Genomic DNA, 18,566 nt, shown 5'->3' with positions numbered 1-18,566 from the left:
CAAGATACCTGAATTCAAGTAAATCGGACGGTTAGCTTACATTTGAGTAAATTGAAAAAATAGACAAGAGCGGGTTATATATAGCGTATTATTTTTCTTATTTACGTGGTTGGCTATTCGTGCATGATAAGTGTAGAAACTATAAATAGACCCGATGATGAATGATTTTTGTCAATATACCACTACAAGCCACAGCCGTTGTAATGTTATCAACTAGTTGGCAATTTTTTACAAATGCATCGTCGACATATGCATAATATCAGTATTAATATCTTTGGCAGGTTTTGTTTCTGGTTCTGGTCCAGGACTAATGAACTTGTAATTATATTATAATCTCTGCCCCCAATAATATAATTCAGATTGTCACGGAATTAATTAATATATTGAGTATCAATGACTCGATTGTTTATATGTTTCGCATTCCTAGAAAAGAATAAACAGATAACACAAATCATTAATAAAATATTTGAATTCAGTTAATAAGATATTTAAATATTTGGTTTAATTATTATCGAGTTGAGCTCGAATTTAAACTATTCGTATAGTTTATTGAACTCGACTCTAAGACTCAAGAGTGAAAGAATTAAACCATCATTCACAATAATGGGATTTTGGGAATTTGATATTCAACACAAAGAGGATTTATAATTTCCTTTCCTTTTTTCTTGTGAAGTCGTTTAATTACGATCGTCAGATAGCTAGCTCTAATAACAATCGATTTTCCCAATAGTTAAAATCCTGATTCCTTCATGTAGTATATTGCTAGTAAATCTAGAAACTTGCCGATACGTGTCGGCCTATTTATATGCTAATCGGCCAAGCCACCATCAGAAGGGGTTTTTTAGTATAGGAGGAAAGAACGGGGAAAAAGAAAAGATGCTAATATTTGTGGTATCGGATGCGTAAAAGTAAAATATGCCATATATCTCACTATGTGCGCCAAGAGTATTCATTCCAATTAATTGACAAGGATTTCGGCTCACACCATCTTCATTTCTAGTATTTTTTTTCATGCATAGGAAAAATAAAAAAAACATTAAGAGAGATTAATTATCCAGGTGCATTGTTTGTGAAAATGTTTAGTACTTTGGCTAAATTTATAAGCTGCTTCTTCTTTTTTTTTTTTTTTAATAATAAAACACTGGTGATTAAGTATTATAATAACTTTTTGCCGGAGGTCGGGAATTCAAGTCTCATTGATTCGGGAAATTGGTGTAAGATGCTCTCTGTAATATTGGCGTTGGAGGGGAAATAGCAAGAAGGAAACAAGAGGGACAAGTAGCGGGAGAAGGTTACATCAAAAGGAGAAGAATATGAAGAATGCAATAAGCATCATGAGTATGGGGCTGAATTGAATTGCCACCCTCAATGTTTTGGATATTTCTTGGAATATCCAATTGGTTTAAACCCCTTTTCTTATCACTTTTTCCCACCATTCATATCCTCTATATATTATCTCATTCTCTTCTGTAACGAATAATCACGCAAACCAATTTTAAGGTATATGTATTTTGTACATCTATGAATAAGAATATTATAGAGCCAAAACAAGCTTCGTGTTCTTCATCTTGACAGACCACTGTGGTCGCCCTCCGTGACTTGCTATCAACTGGTTGGGAAAAAAATTATTTAAAAGTTCCCTAGAAAATCCCAAATTTGCAATTTGGGCACTCTTCTTTCCTTTCTTTTCTTCTGATTAAATTTCTACAGTTACATTTACTTTTTCCTCATAATTATGCCAACATATTGTGTGCATTGCGTAACATAAAACCAAGAACGGGAATCGAATTTAATTGGTAAAGACATCGAAATTCATCAGTAATTAATCAGAGACATCGAAATTCATCAGTAATTAATTACTGATTTTTAGAACAGAGCACAAAACAAAACGCCCACAAAACATGTTTGTGATATTTTTAAAATAAATTATTTATAATTTATAAATAAACAGAACATTTCAATTTACCCTTCTGGTACTTTTTCCATTTAAGTTATTTTCCATCAAATAAAAATAGCCTAAATTTCAAATTATTATATTGAAGTATAATTTACCTATTATTTGTCAGATTGAATATAATTTTCTTTTTTAAACATGTGAATGGCCACGACAGGAGAAAATACTTTTTACGAAGATTACGAAGATAATTGTTTGCGAAGTTAGTTCATTACACTAACATTAAAATATCGTCAAATATTTTACTGGGATGAAAAAGTGTGAATCGTACTGTTGTAATAGTATACTCCCTTCGTCCCACTGGATTGTATACAGTTTCCTTTTTGGGACGTCCCATCAATTGTATACATACCAAAAATAGTAAACTTTTATAATATAAAAAAATTAACTACATCCACTACCTTCTTCCACTACACCCACTTTATACATTAAATATTGATAGGTCCCACCATTTTACTAACACCACACTCATTTTACACCTTAAATATTAATAGTTCCCATTACTTCACCCACTTTTCTTACTTTTCCTCACCAAATTACACTTTTTCTTAACCTCCGTGTCACTTTTCATACGTATACTAATCACTGGGACGAAGGGAGTATATGTATGTCAGAATATAATAAAATCCGATATAGACAGTAACTTTCTTAATATTTTGAAATCATACGTGAACTAGGTGAAGGTCTGATAAATTTTGTTTTATTTTGATATATTGGAATTGAAGTATCTAATATCTTTAATTCTTAGAAATTCTGTAGGTAAAAATGATATTACAAGCCGTTCATCACTCATCAGTTATATATGATGTTTGATGATACGTAGAATCTTGGTTTTAACTTTAAGGTACCAGGAGGAATCAAATCACCCTAGTAAATCAAGCCCGAAGGGTAAATTATTGTTCTTTTTTACTGTCATGTCGATCAAAAAACTTGCGTATTTATAAAACTTGTCATTATAATTTTTAAACAAGTCATTTTTTAAAGAATATTTTGGATGTAATCCTATATACACAAAACATGAAATTATCATACGTAATTAATATGTTTAAGTGATAATATTTCAGTTTTATATATTGCTCTTAAAACGAATATAGTATTAAAATTTAGAAGATTATAATTTAATATTATATTTAATCCTCGTAAGTCAACATAAAATTGGATAATTCAAAATTTTATAATTAATCTTGCGATTAGTAATTGTTGGGAGTGTTACTTGAAGATTAAGTTATTAATACTTAGTTTAGCTTAATTAGTTAATTAGTAGCTTAATTAGCTAGTTAGTCACTATAACTGATTTTTCAGCCTAAACTTGTAACCACTATAAACAAGTTGAGGCTTGTATAGTTTTGTATAGTAATGAAGGATTATAACAAATTGATTTTAATTCCGGAACTATAATCCTGTGAAACAAGTATGGCTAAGTATACTCAAATCCTGCCGATGATCTCTGTATTCAAGTACTTGAAGCATACGGATTCGAGCTACGTCTGTTTTGAATATATTCAATCCCATATCGACCTTGTCTTTTAAGCACTTCTGGCCGTTCCGATCTCGTGCTACCTTGAATGTACTCTATCCCTTGCTGATCATGAGATTCAGGTACGTGTCGAGTAGCCCGTGTCGATCTCCTGCACCCTTGAACATCCTCGATCCCTTGCTGATCTTCGTCTTTACGTCTCTGCACACCAGAACGTTCTGATTTCGTGCTTGGTTGAATATACTCGATCCCTTGTTGATCTTCTTTTACACGTCTGTGCACACCAGAACGTTCTGATCTGGTGCCTGATTGAATATACTCGATCCCTTGCTGATCTTCATATTCAAGTCTTTGCACACGAGGACGCCTTGATGTCCTTGATCTCGTGCTCTGCTGAATATACTCGATCCCCTGCTGATTTTCATATCTAGGTTCTTGTTGACTCCTTTCTGATCTCCTACGTTCAGGTAATTGAGGACGAGCCTGAGTTGATGAGCTTCTTCCTTGAATAACTCTCTCGAATGCTGGCTGATTTTCATACATATTTACTTGATGAGTTGAATTAATTGTTGATTCACTTACTTGCATAGCCTGCCATCTCCTATATTGCGGTCTTCTATTATCGAAGTTCCAAAGCTGAAGTACAAAGATGAGACCAAGAATGAACAAAACAAGTAAAAACATGAATATTGCGGCAATTGCATAATCTTCAAGTCTTTCTCTTGTATTATCTGATATAAAACCCTGGTTCAGTACTATTGCTTTATAATGCTTAATATGATGAAATAAATATCAGTAACGCCTCTAGTGACTCTGTAACACGCGTTAAGTCTGAGTCGGTACGAATTAAACTAGATTCTTATCGATTTTCCAAATGCGAACATTGCCCGCCCAAATCTTTGAACATCATTGTCCGTAGATTTTCTTTGCACAAACATGTATTATGTATATATGGATCGCAGTAGTACATTTAAGGCATCTCATACCACACAATATATATAAATTATAGTGATATATTTGACCACTCGGTATGCCGCCCATTATTGACTGCTAGCTATGTGTTGGGATGCATCAGTGTCAAGTATACCCCCCAAAGGCCTAAAGCTTGAAATATTGTTACTTGTATAGTGACCTCTTGTATGAAAGGGTGGAATAAAGAAGAGAGACATATAATTTTGTTTTTATTTAGCTTTATGAATATGATAATCCGGTTCATCCTCGATTAGGTAATTAATAATCTCGTTAAGGTAATTCTTTCCTGCCCAATATAACAAAACTTTCACTTTCAAGCTTGCGTTAATGAGATCACATATAATACTACTATATATGTATCTACTTCATTGTTGAAGCCTTTTCTCTGATAAAGTGATCATTCTAATTAACTATTTCGCCATTTTTGAGAAATACGGATTATATATAGTAGTGTCGATACTACAATCTACCTGGGGATTAGGGTTTTCTGCCATCTTCCATACATATATGTGCCTGAAATATAAATATAAAGACCAAGTCACCGGCCCAGTACATCACTGTTTGAACCACCCACATGGATAAATACTTGTACTAGTACTATATTTAGAACCCACTTTCTGTGATAGATCTCACAAATATATATATCTTCATGATTTTCATCAACTGAAAATACTCATTTTCATCATTCAACTGCCTTACGTATGCATGTAGCTAACTAATTGACCATCCTCCATTCTCCGCATGCAATCTTCGTAGATCTTCACCGCTCATCACGGGTAAGAAAAACACTTCACTCACAATAATATTGATCATAAATTCTCACAAAATGACATGGGTTAAATCTTGGGTATATTGATTCCTCGTGTATATATATTAATAGCATCAAGTAAAATATCTCATTTTAATTAACATGTCAGTTTATATAAAATTTTATATCCACTTTGGTTATGAAATATTGCTACAGTATATTAAGGTGGAGTTCCTTTTTTCTGTTACCTGTTGTAGTGATATATATGTATGACTAACATGGATGAATAACAACCCACCCTTGTATGACACAACACTCAACCAATAACAATATTAGGTTACCCTACGTATTGCTATACTTCGAAATATATAATAAATATCCTTCAAAATTCCAAGATTTCCAAGATGTTAATGGATTTATGCGAGCATACCTAATAGTGACCGAATGAGGAAAATATACATGAGATTAGGGGTTAAAGATTTTTATAGTAAAAGTTTTTTCATAATCTGATGGATGATCAGAAATACTCCAAAACTATATATAGATCAGAATTTATTTACGGGGATCAAATGTTATATCGATTGGTGTAATTATTTATCAAGGTTTAAGATATTTATAGTAAAAGTTTATTCATCATGGACGAGAAATACTCCCAGACTATATACGGTAAATTATTGATGAAAGTTTAAGAGCATCGTGTAGCTATTTGACAAAGTTTAAGTTCTAATCCCGTGTACGTGATGAACCTTTGTATAATATTAGTATCGAAAATTTATAAGTGATTACGAAATTAAGTTCCAAGGCATTATTATTTTTGTCATATTATATTTGAAAATTAGGTAAGGAAAAACATATTTTATATTTAGTTTTAGATTTTTGCATGTTAGTTATATAAATTACTAAATTATTTAGATAAGGTGACTTATAATTTATTTAAATATTTGAAAATTTTTAGCTAAAATATTTCGTAACACTTAAAAAAGTTGAATAATACTTCTAAATTAAATTAATAAAGAAGAATAAAGTAGAAGTCAAAAGAAAAAACTAATTTTCTGGGCTTCTATTTTTCCTCTTACAAATATTTATGTTTATTTAGAAGAACATGTAAAACAACAAAATCAACTGGTTATGGAAAGAAATCAAATTAAGTGCAAACACAATGAGAGTTAGCTTAGGATTAGCTGGGATTCACCGAAAGTTGCTTAAATTCTCTACAAGTCCAAATGTATATGTGGCAGTTGAAGGTACGTAGACGTCAGAGGATTCAAAAGATTTGTTTTACCAGATTAATCCAAGTTCTTTTACTTAAAGGGAAGTATAGAACCCTTCTATAGAAAGCACATACCTGCATATAATCAAATAACCACTGAGAAATGAATGAAGTTAAACCAACATGAAGTGGACTAAGTGAAAAACAAATCTTATTCATATCTATTAAACAGAAAAATAACTAAAAATACATAATAGGGAGATATATAATTGCATATATTGCAACAATTATAATTACCGCTACCTTGGGAAAATACGGAAAGCACAAAAATCGAGACAAGACGAGAATGAATATTTCTGTTGGAAACCCTAACAAGGAGTCACATGCATGCATGAATAAAAGAAGTGAGAAAATTCGGTGGCAAAAACGGTGGTGATCAAGTGTACACAAGTTGAATCAACTAACCAACCACGATCCCTCCTCAACAATACACTCTCTTCTTACGTACCCCCACTTAATTCTTTTTATAGTTCCTTCTCAGCTCCTTATAAAAGCCCCCTTTCACCATCCCACTTGAATCACAACTTAGCAAGACATCAAGTTTTTCTAGTAATGGCTTGTTTTGGAAGAATCGCCTTTATTTTTGCACTAGTTTTTTTCTCCCTGGCTCTTGTCTCTAACGCTAGACATAATCCCCTGCACCATTCTAGACATAGACAAAAATTTGTTAGTGTAAAAGGATCCCACTTTAGTCTTAAGAGATCTCCATTTCTCTTCAATGGTTTCAATTCTTATTGGATGATGAGTGTTGCCGCAGACCTCAATATGAGACACCAAGTCACCCAAGTCTTTAGAGATGCCTCTGCTGCCGGCATGTCGGTGTGCCGGACATGGGCTTTCGCTGATGGAGGTAGTAATGCACTCCAGCTTTCTCCAGGCAATTATGACGAACGTGTTTTTCAGGTTATTATTCAGTATTCATGTAAATTAAGAAATATTTGAATTAATATTTTTAACATATACTAATTATTTTATTTCGGCATGCAGGGACTGGATTTTGTGATTTCTGAAGCGAAAAGATTTAACATATATTTGATATTAAGTTTCGTAAACAACTATAAGGACTATGGAGGTAGACAGCAGTATGTTCAGTGGGCTCGCAATGCAGGAGTGCAAGTGAAGAACGATGACGATTTCTATACACATCCGGTAGTGAAAGGATATTACAGAAATCATGTTCAGGTAATTAAACATCATTAGTATACCCAATAATTATTCACACCCCCGAATCTCTTGATCGTACATCTCTGGAAGTATATTAACCATGAATTGTGTGTTTAATGTAGAGGGTGATAACGAGGATCAACACCATAACGAAAGTGGCCTACAAGGACGATTCTACAATCATGGCGTGGGAGCTCATGAACGAACCCCGTTGCGACGTGGATTACTCTGGTAGAACCGTAAACGTACGTATACGTAGTTATATATTATGCCATTGACGAAAAACATACATTTTTTTGGTTATATAATTAATTAAATTTTAAACTGCTGAATTCAGGGATGGGTTCAAGAAATGGCAAGTCTCGTGAAATCGATCGACAAGAAGCACTTGTTGACGATCGGCATGGAAGGCTTCTACGGGGACACCATGCCTGAGAAGAAACAGTTCAATCCGGGTTATCAAGTCGGGACTGATTACATCAGCAACCATCTGATCAAAGAAATCGACTTCGCCACCATACACGCCTACCCTGATATATGGTTGGCCAATCAAAATGAAGCTGCACAAATGGCCTTCATGGGGAGATGGATGCGAAGCCATCATACGGACGCCAAGACCATTCTGAAGAAGCCGCTAGTAATAGCTGAATTCGGCAAATCAAGTAAGGACCCGGGTTTCAGTTTAGGCTCCAGAGATGTTTACATGGGCGCGGTGTATAAGTACATTTACAGAAGTGCGAGACATGGTGGTACTCTGGGCGGCAGCCTGGTGTGGCAGGTGTTGGCTCAAGGGATGCAGCAGTATGGCGATGGTTATGAGATCGTCTTATCCGAAAATCCGACGACTGACTCGGTGATTTCCCGACAGTCTCATGCCATGAACGCGTTATCTCATCTTGGTTAATTAGCACAGCTGATTAATAATTAATTAGTCGATCGTCGTTAGATTAATTTGTGGAAGTGGGAAGTGTTACTAGCTAGCAATCAGCTATCTAAATTGTAGTTGTATTGTCGTCGACAGCTTTGTAAGTAGGAGATGATTTCTACTTTTGTTTAGAGTTGTTCTTAATTGTAACAACCACTGTCGATTCAATAAACTTCATAATTTTTAGCATCAATACAGGCGCTATTACGATTAGACATCCATATGTATAAGTATAAAAATAATTACTAAAATCACATGCATATACTAAGCGGGAGTACTCATTTTTGTATTATTATAGTTGCAAGTAATTAATGATACCATACAAATGCTTATTAAAATTAAGTAACTTTTTTTCTTTTTTCTTTTTGGGTCTATGTTTCGTTGAATTGCCGGAAGAGGATCTTGGACCGGGGAGGAGGGGAATTGATGTGTTTAGATTTTGAGATATTGTCGGTATATATATCGGAGATTAAAATGAATGAAAATAACATACATAAAGTAAATACAAACAACTAGAATTAAATCAAATATAAAAGCTAATAAAGAGATATCCCCTACATTCCACAGCTCCAAAACTAGTTATAAATAATAGAGCCCATGATAACTAAATTCATTGTAAAGCTGCTACGAGGGCGGGAGAGAAATTTTATCATAATTTAAAGAGTAAAATTAAACAATCTAAGGTGTTTATTTATATTATATTCAAATTTATTATAAGATCAAAGACGGGTCACTTTCAGCCATTGCAACAGTAACTCGTTTTTACGACAGCCAAATAAGCCTATATATTCATTCTTCCAACAGAGTTAGCCGGACTGTCAAAAAAATCCTAGTTTTTTTTTTGTGAAATAATATCCTAGTTTTTTGAAATAAAATCCTAGTTAAAAATTGGAAAATGTATTAAAATTTTTAGTTTTAAAGATAAGGTTATAAGATCTACTTCTGGTTCATATAAAACTTATCAAAAATTTATTAGGTGAGTTCACGTCCAGTTAGATCCGATGTTTAGCTTGCAGAGATACATGATCGGATGATAAAGATACTTGCACCTGTTAAATATATATATTCATTGGTAAAACATATATACATGAACATAACAGTGATTAAAAAATATCTAAAAATAATAAAGTAAAAAAATGATATATAAATATATACTGGATGGGATTATGATCAAATCTAAAACATTATTTTCTTTCTATTACATATAATTGTTAATTAAATTACAAGAACCCCCGATCAATATTACGCATAACATTTACTCAGACATCTAAGATAATTGCAAATTTGCATTTTATCAAAGATTTGCGATCGTGCAAGCCAAATTATATTTCTCGATGTTGAATAACTTTTTTCCATTTTTTTAATGGCTTTCGACCGTTTAGCCTTTAACAACTCTTACGATATTTTATTTGTCATAAACAACTCTTACAATATTGATTAAAGTAAGTTATAGTAATTTATATTCGTTGGTGTTGAATTTCTATATATCCATCTCTTTAAATATTATCGGTGATAATTTCCAAACTGGATTAAATATAAAACCTCTTGCTTAATATTTTAAAAATATTTATAAAATGATCTTAACTCATACTTGATATGAGTAATGAACTAATAACTATAATTTACAAAATACATTAAACAAAATAATGGTCTCCAATCCAATTTTGTTGCAACTCGTCCATGAAATCTATATGCGAGCTAGGGTTTATGGTCGTCTTCGCGGTTGCCATGATAGAAAGACCACTTTACTTACCCTTGTACGCCAACAGCATAAGACATCACTAGTTCAACCGACCACATGGAGGAGCACGTGTGCATGGGACTCGTACTATCTTTACAACCCACTTTTTTGTGAGCGATCTTAACAATATATCTTCATGCTTTTTTATCAACGGACAATTAGTTTCATCTTTCAACTGCCTTGTGTATGTGTCGGTGTAACCAACTTATCATCCCTCCATCTCCACAAGTAACCTTCTCACGATCATTTTTAATCGAATATTAGCATGCCAATATTATGGCGACACTAGCAGTTTTTTTCTTGTAGTGTTATATAATTCGAGAGTGTATGTATTTCAAATTTTGTTGAAGTGATTACTTTCTTAGTGTAGATACGAATATCTATTAAAATGATGCAGTGCGAAAATTTTACATGTTTGCTTCGGTGAGGTTTTTAAAAGTAGCATCTAACATTGAAATAATTTTGGAAAAAATTGTTTTGAATGTGCTGAATGCAGAGAGAGGACTACAATTCGTAAATCTGCATGGCATGTGATCGCAACAATAATGATCACTATATATTATCTTCGGGAAGATGGAAATCGCAAAAATCAAGACGAGGAAGTATATTTCTGTTAGAAAACCCTAACAACTAACATGCATGAATATAAATTTATTTAAAACGGTGAAGGGTACAAGTTGAATCAACTACCCTACCCAACCACGATCCCTCCTTTAACTTTGCAATATCTTAAACCAATCAAAAGGCACCTGATCTTGTTACACCCTAAAACCTTTCCACTAGCTCAATTCTTTTTCTTATCTTCACTTCTATATTTAGAAACCCTAGTCCTTATAAAAGCCCCCTTTCATCCATCCATTCAAATCACAAGTTAGCAACAACTGACACACAAATCCATACATTACCATATACAAATATATATTTTCAGGTTCCACATAGGAAACCTGAACGTATATAATTACTGCAATGGCTTGTTTTAGCAAAATCACCTGTATTCTTGCACTGCTTTTTTTCTCACTAGCTCTTGTCTCTCAAGCTAGAGTACTTGATCCTGTGAATCATTCGAATAATATACCACGATTTGTTAGTGTAAAAGGATCCCATTTTACTCTTGACCAATCTTCGTTTCTCTTCAATGGCTTTAATTCTTATTGGATGATGACGGTTGCCGCAGACCCTAATATGAGACACCAGGTCACTGAGGTGTTTCGTGATGCCTCTGCTGCCGGCATGTCTGTCTGCCGGACATGGGCTTTCGCCGATGGAGGCAGTAATTCACTCCAGTTATCCCCAGGCACTTACGATGAACGTGTTTTCCAGGTTAATTAATCTACTATTCACTAAAACTAATGTTTACTCCAATTTAATCTTTATATAATTTTACGCTAATTAATTTATTTCTCTCATGCATGCAGGGACTGGATTTTGTGATTTCTGAAGCAAAAAGATTTAACATATATTTGATATTAAGTTTCGTCAACAACTATAAGGACTATGGAGGTAGACCGCAGTATGTTCAGTGGGCTCGAAATGCTGGAGTGCAAGTGAAAAATGATGATGATTTCTATACACATCCAGTAGTTAAAGGATATTACAGAAATCATGTTCAGGTAAACATCATTAGTATATACCTAGATAATAATATATAACGTATATTTCCAAAAGTATAATAATAATAACCATGCATTATTGTTAATTCAGAGGGTCATAACAAGGATCAACACCATAACAAAGGTAGCCTACAAGGATGATTCTACAATCATGGCATGGGAGCTCATGAACGAACCCCGTTGCGACGCCGATTCCTCTGGGAGAACCGTAAACGTGCGTAGACCTCACATTTTTCAATTATTCGGAAATCAATTATAGCTGCTAACTAATAAGTTGTACAATTAATTAACTTTGAAACGGATGATTTCAGGGCTGGGTTCAAGAGATGGCAAGTCTTGTAAAATCAGTAGACAACAAGCACTTGTTGACAATCGGCATGGAAGGCTTCTACGGGGACACGATGCCTGAGAAAAAACAGTTCAATCCGGGTTATCAAGTCGGGACTGATTACATCAGCAACCATCTGATCAAAGAAATCGACTTCGCCACCATACACGCCTACCCCGATATATGGCTGGCCAAACAAAATGAAGATGCACAAATGGCCTTCATGGGAAGATGGATGCAAAGCCACACCACAGATGCGCAGGCCATTCTGAAAAAGCCGCTCGTCATAGCTGAGTTCGGAAAGTCGAATAAAGATCCCGGTTTCAATACAGGTGCTAGAGATCTATACATGAATGCCGTGTACACGAGTATTTACAAATATGCTCAGAATGGAGGAACTCTGGGCGGGAGCCTGGTGTGGCAGGTCTTGGCTCAAGGAATGCAGCAATATGGCGATGGTTATGAGATCGTCTTATCTGAAAATCCGACTACTAGCTCCGTGATTTCGAGACAGTCTCATGCCATGAGCACTTTATCTCATTAAGAGTAGTCGCCATTAAATTGATTTATGCAATTTTAAAGTGTTACTAGCTATCTGAATTGTAGTTGTATTGTCGTCGAGTACAGCTTTTGTGGAAGTAGCAGATGATTTCTACTTTTATCTGAAGCTGCCCTTTGTAACGATTACTGTCAAATGAATAAACTTTCTAAATTTTAGCAAAAATACAAGTTTGCCCACGAATTGTGTATATATTCTTTTTACTTCATCATGGACACATATTTAACACGATTCTACTCTACTAGAGATTATATAAAATTAAAAAGAAATTAAATTGACTTTCAAAAAAAAAAAAATTGGATTGAGTTTGGAACTGAAGGGAATTCAATATTTCGTCGTAAGTAAATCATCTATGGCATGGTAACAGGCGTTCTCCCCCTAAACTAGCTGGTGCGTCTGCTTAATTGAATTTCCTGTATGGTTAGAGAGCATTTGCACTGTTGTTGATTAAGAGAATTTTCATGATCATTCCCCGTCTATACTTCTTTCTGGATCCGTGAGAACGTTTACGTACACGCATGAGGGTACAAAGTTAGGCATAACATCAGATTCTTCTAACTGGTTTTAATTAGATGATTATATATAGTATATAAATTTCAATAAATTATATTTATTTTTTATTTTATACGAATTTTAGATAAAATATTTATTTATAATTTATAACATTTAAGTACAATTCTTTAAAATCTCATAAATTTTGGTGAGATATTAAGATTTTAAAATACACTCAACAATCTCGGTCACAAAATCTATTAGTATATGCAATATAATCAAATATTAATGAATTTTAAATGATATCAATTAAATATCGTGGAGTTTATAAACATAATTTAAAATCTTAATTGAATACTATTAGATTTTATTAAAATAATTTAAAATATTAATTAAATATTCAAAGATCCTAATAATTTTTCAAAAAAAGTTTCGAGTTGAATACATCCGAATTTAATAAATTAAAAATTTTAATTCTCAACACCTGGAACTGTAATCTGATAAAGATCATCGTTTCGGTAGCAAGAATGTAACGAGGAGTTGAAGTCCTTTTCCTTCACGGTCAAAGACGGAACCACTACTTCCGTTTGGACCGGCAAATAGTTTGTGATATTTTCGTCTGTTGTAGGTGGTGATGTAATAGTGATTATCGTTGGTATAAAGGTGTTTATACAATTACTTTCCTGTCTAGCTCATTGACGCTAGCTGATTGAAGCAGATGTTTAGCGGATACGCTAATATTAACAGATTCTGGTGGTCAAACCTCGGAAACCGCTCAAATCTCAAATTTTGTCTCAAACTTCTGAGTTCCAAACAGGGTCATATTATTATTTATTATGATTAACAAATTTCTGGGCAACAGTTTATTTTTGGAAGTGAGATAGTTTTAGTTATGTGATTTTTTAATGACTACTTTTGATTTATCTTTAATTAATTTAAATATGATAAATACATATTTTATATTATTAGTTTAAATTGTTGACATTTTTTATATTAAATATTTTAAAATTTAAATCTTTTTCTTTTATTCAATTACTAATATATATTCATATTAATATCATGGGGTTTTATTTTTCAACCTTCTATTTATGTCTAAAACTATTTTTCAAGTTATCTTTATTTGTCTTGGAATTGTGAAAAAAATCTTTTTCAAATTATCTTTGGACTCTAAGTCTTCGTATGTTAAACTAAAGATAACTCCCTTATTCCTTAAAAAAAAAATAGATAGCTCCCTTATTATTACATATATTCATGACATTTGAAATTAACAATCACCATAATTTTTATATGCATTTTAAAATATATAAATATCATAAATTTATAAACTACATTTCAACTTTTTCTCATATGAAATTTAGGATTTAAATTTTGTTTAAAAAATTTAAAAGTAATAACTTTTAAATTATATATATATTTATATATTCCAAGTTTTACATGATAGAATTGATGATATTACTTGAGTAATTATATACGAGTGAAAATAATAATAAACTCTGATTTGAGGAAAAATTGAAAAGATAAAACAACGATCTAAGTCACTATATACAACTTAATTGCTTACAAGGGAAGCTAACAGAGTATAACATATAGACGGAACTTCAAGGCAGTGACCCCGAGGCAAACGACTGATGATGATGATGAGCTTCATATAATCAAGTGTTCTTTTGAACAAGATGCAGTTGATAGACGTAGATTACGTATTTACATACGTTACTTGTTTTTTTTTTTCTTTCCTAACTGACTAAGGCACTGCTTTAATTCTGGTTGGATAAAATTACGCATGCATGTAGCTAGTAATTAAGGTTTAATGGATATCTTCATGGAGTTCTATTTAAGGTTTGCACACAACCACCAAAATGTCAAAATTGTAATGATCGGATAGAATATATTTACAATTCAATATAATTACCATATAACGGAAGTTGACATGAGGTGTTAGAATAAGCCTGCATAACTCTCGTTTATTATCTATCATATGACTATTGTGGAAAACAAATAAGATAGTTTCATAACAACAAATCTAACAGGCAACATGAAAGTGAAAAAAGAGGGGGGAGAATTAAGTTAGCCGTAGCCTCAGCATATCATAACCACCATATGTAATTAACCTGTAAGAATCCTAACAATAGAGCTAGAAAAGCCTAAAAATGAGAAAGCAAAAAGTGTAAAAGCTCACACAAATAGAATCAACTAAGCAACCAACCATGATCCTCAACTTCTGCAACATCATATCACAAAACCCTAGAAGCCTCCCTTTACTCCACCCTATACTAAACCGTTAAACTTCAACTAGCTTGTTCTTCACTCCAAGCCATTCTATTTTTAGTGAACCTGCACTAATATTCCTTCCCAACTCCATATAAATAGTCCCATCCCCAACTCCTTGTTCGATCACAAGCTACCAATAACTACTTCTAGCTATACAAGTACTTAACTAGTTATCTCAAAATACATCGATCCTCTCTAGCTAGCTGATTAGAGACACTCCCAATGGCTTGTTCTAGCAAAATGATCACTACTTTTGCCCTACTTTGTCTCTCCTTATCACTCGTCTCTAAAGCTATAGACGTCGATAGTGGGGATAATACACGAGGATTTGTTAGAGTAAAGGGCTCCCAGTTTAAACTCAACGGCTCTCCTTTTTTCTTTAATGGTTTTAACTCTTACTGGTTGATGACTGTTGCCGCAGACCCTAGTATGAGGTACAAAGTAACCGAAGTCTTCCGAGACGCCTCCACGGCGGGCATGTCTGTTTGCCGGACGTGGGCCTTTGCCGATGGAGGTAGTAATGCACTCCAGATATCACCCGGCACTTATGATGAACGTGTTTTTCAGGTTAATATATAAACTTGTGGCGTTACCATGATCCATAATGATTTTGCATGTTCTTATTACGTGATTCATTAAGCTGAATTTAAAACCTGATTGAATTTGTGTGATATATAGGGTTTGGATTTCGTGATTTCTGAGGCTCGAAGATTCAACATTTACTTGATATTAAGTTTCGCAAACAACTACAAGGACTATGGAGGGAGACCACAATATGTTCAGTGGGCTCGAAATGCTGGAGTGCTTTTAAACAACGATGACGATTTCTATACACATCACATTGTTAAAGGTTACTACAGGAACCACGTCCAGGTATGAGTAACAACAATATCAAAAGTAAATAAAAGTTGATTTTTTTTAATCCAAAAATGATGAACTTCATTAACGACTGTATATATGGACTAACTAATTAATTTGCAGAGAGTGATGACGAGAATCAACACCATAACGAAAAGGGCCTACAAGGATGATTCCACAATCATGTCATGGGAGCTTATCAATGAACCTCGTTGCGACGTCGATTACTCTGGCCGAACAGTCAACGTACGTTAAATTAATTAATTCGTATAAATTTAATCATGTGAATATGCATAAGACATGTTCATGATGTGTTCGGTGCTAATAAATCGATAATCTCAGGGCTGGGTTCAAGAAATGGCGAGTCTCGTGAAATCGATCGACAAGAAGCACTTGTTGACGATCGGGATGGAAGGCTTCTACGGGGACACGATGCCTGAGAAGAAACAGTTCAATCCGGGCTATCAAGTCGGGACTGATTACATCAGCAACCATCTCATCAAAGAAATCGACTTCGCCACCATACACGCCTACCCTGATATATGGTTGGCCAACCAAAATGAAGCTGCACAAATGGCCTTCATGGGAAGATGGATGCAGAGCCACCATACCGACGCCAAGACCATTCTGAAGAAGCCGCTCGTCATAGCTGAATTCGGGAAATCAAGTAAGGACCCGGGTTTCAGTTTAGGGTCGAGAGATGTTTACATGGGCGCGGTGTATACGTACATTTACAGAAGTGCTAGACATGGTGGTGCCCTGGGCGGCGGCCTGGTGTGGCAAATACTGGCTCGAGGAATGCAGCAATATGGCGATGGTTATGAGATCGTCTTGGCTGAAAATCCGACTACAGGCAGTGTGATTTCGAGACAATCTCATGCCATGAGCACTTTATCTCATTTGGTCAGCACAGCTTATGAAAACTAATCATCCTTATTAAAGAGTAAAAAACTACATATATACTAGCAATTAGTAAAAATATTGTTAATTCAATAAATTCATAATTTCAATATGTGTTGAGCTAAGCTACTTTTGCTTTTACAAGTGGAAACGAGTAGATAGGGCAAGTCCACACTCTTGGGCAATACAACATAAGTGTAACTTACCACTAGCCTGTTTTCATACAATGGACCAAGTTGTTGCAAGCCCATAAATTGTAGAAAGCCTGTAACTGTAAGTTGAGATTAGCTTAGGGCTACTTTCTAACTTTCAGCCCGTCATCCATCTCTGCTGCTTTCGACTCTCGTTTTTGTGCTGCTCACTCATTTTCCTCTGCTAACTACTATCACCAACTTTCACTCTCAAAACTAATTATCTCAAACTCCTGTCTCACAACCTTTAATACTAAAACTCGTTCCGCTTGCAAACTAAGAAAGAATGTCGAACAAATTACATGCAATTTGGTAGGGAATTTTATAAATCTTGCCGCTCAGAATATACCAAAACAACTGAAACATAACCCTAAACCTAATTAGCAACATCAGAGGGCAGAAACACCATCAGAATGTGTTGCTTTCCAAAGGAAATAAGAGGCGTGAAAATGTACAATATATGAAACACGAGTATAAGAAGCACAACTGACTTAAAACAGCATGTACAGCTTTCTGGAAGAGATTAAAAACGCCAAACACATGTACATTATATGAAACAAAAGTATAAGATGCACAACTGACCTGGAAACAGACCAACACCACAAAATAAGAGGTCAAAAGTTAACCACCCCCTCCCCCCCCCAAAAAAAAAAGAGGGGAAAATCACCCCTGGGTAAAACTTAAAAGCCATTCATCAACATATTTTACCAAAGAAAAAACATCTTCTTCGGACTTCAACATACTAAGCTTGCTTGTGACCACTGGGGCTAAAAACCAACAAATCAAAACCAGAAAATTTCAGAACAGGCGTGGGGTGGAAAATTTACTAATAATTCAGGGAAAACACATTTAACAATCTGCAAGTTAAGGAAGACCGTATGGCATTAAGAATTCATAACACAAAGCTGAAGGAAAAATGCACAATGATGGAGCCAATTTTAAAACAGAAAGTCGAAAGGATACCATGCCTTCACTAATCAAATATAATTAGCGGCCAGTGACAACAGGAACCGCCAAAAGCAAGATGGAAACATCACGTCTAAAATCTCAGGCATGCAAATTTCGTAAGAAATGTTTTTATGCATATAATGCTCAATTAGTCAATTAAA

The 18,566-nt window shown here is 34.2% G+C and overlaps 3 protein-coding genes across 3 annotated transcripts; all 3 read left to right on the top strand.

The window, feature by feature from the left end:
- Positions 1-6,918: 6,918 nt before the first annotated feature.
- On the top strand, positions 6,919-8,703 carry LOC108218324 (mannan endo-1,4-beta-mannosidase 5). The gene is made up of 4 exons (XM_017391235.2): positions 6,919-7,324; positions 7,409-7,603; positions 7,708-7,830; positions 7,923-8,703. Exons 1-4 carry the CDS (start codon positions 6,974-6,976, stop codon positions 8,487-8,489), a joined length of 1,236 nt encoding a protein of 411 aa, XP_017246724.1. The 5' UTR covers positions 6,919-6,973; the 3' UTR covers positions 8,490-8,703.
- A 2,404-nt stretch (positions 8,704-11,107) lies between these two features.
- Positions 11,108-12,918, top strand: LOC108216914 (mannan endo-1,4-beta-mannosidase 5). The gene is made up of 4 exons (XM_017389777.2): positions 11,108-11,571; positions 11,667-11,861; positions 11,953-12,075; positions 12,173-12,918. Exons 1-4 carry the CDS (start codon positions 11,218-11,220, stop codon positions 12,731-12,733), a joined length of 1,233 nt encoding a protein of 410 aa, XP_017245266.1. The 5' UTR covers positions 11,108-11,217; the 3' UTR covers positions 12,734-12,918.
- A 2,649-nt stretch (positions 12,919-15,567) lies between these two features.
- On the top strand, positions 15,568-17,378 carry LOC108216763 (mannan endo-1,4-beta-mannosidase 5). Its single transcript, XM_017389601.2, has 4 exons — positions 15,568-16,075; positions 16,187-16,381; positions 16,490-16,612; positions 16,709-17,378. Exons 1-4 carry the CDS (start codon positions 15,731-15,733, stop codon positions 17,291-17,293), a joined length of 1,248 nt encoding a protein of 415 aa, XP_017245090.1. The 5' UTR covers positions 15,568-15,730; the 3' UTR covers positions 17,294-17,378.
- The last annotated feature ends 1,188 nt before the right edge of the window (positions 17,379-18,566 follow it).

The sequence above is a fragment of the Daucus carota genome, chromosome 4 (genome assembly GCF_001625215.2).
Source record: "Daucus carota subsp. sativus chromosome 4, DH1 v3.0, whole genome shotgun sequence".
NCBI lineage: Eukaryota > Viridiplantae > Streptophyta > Magnoliopsida > Apiales > Apiaceae > Daucus > Daucus carota.
This window is presented reverse-complemented; position numbering and strand designations above follow the sequence as displayed.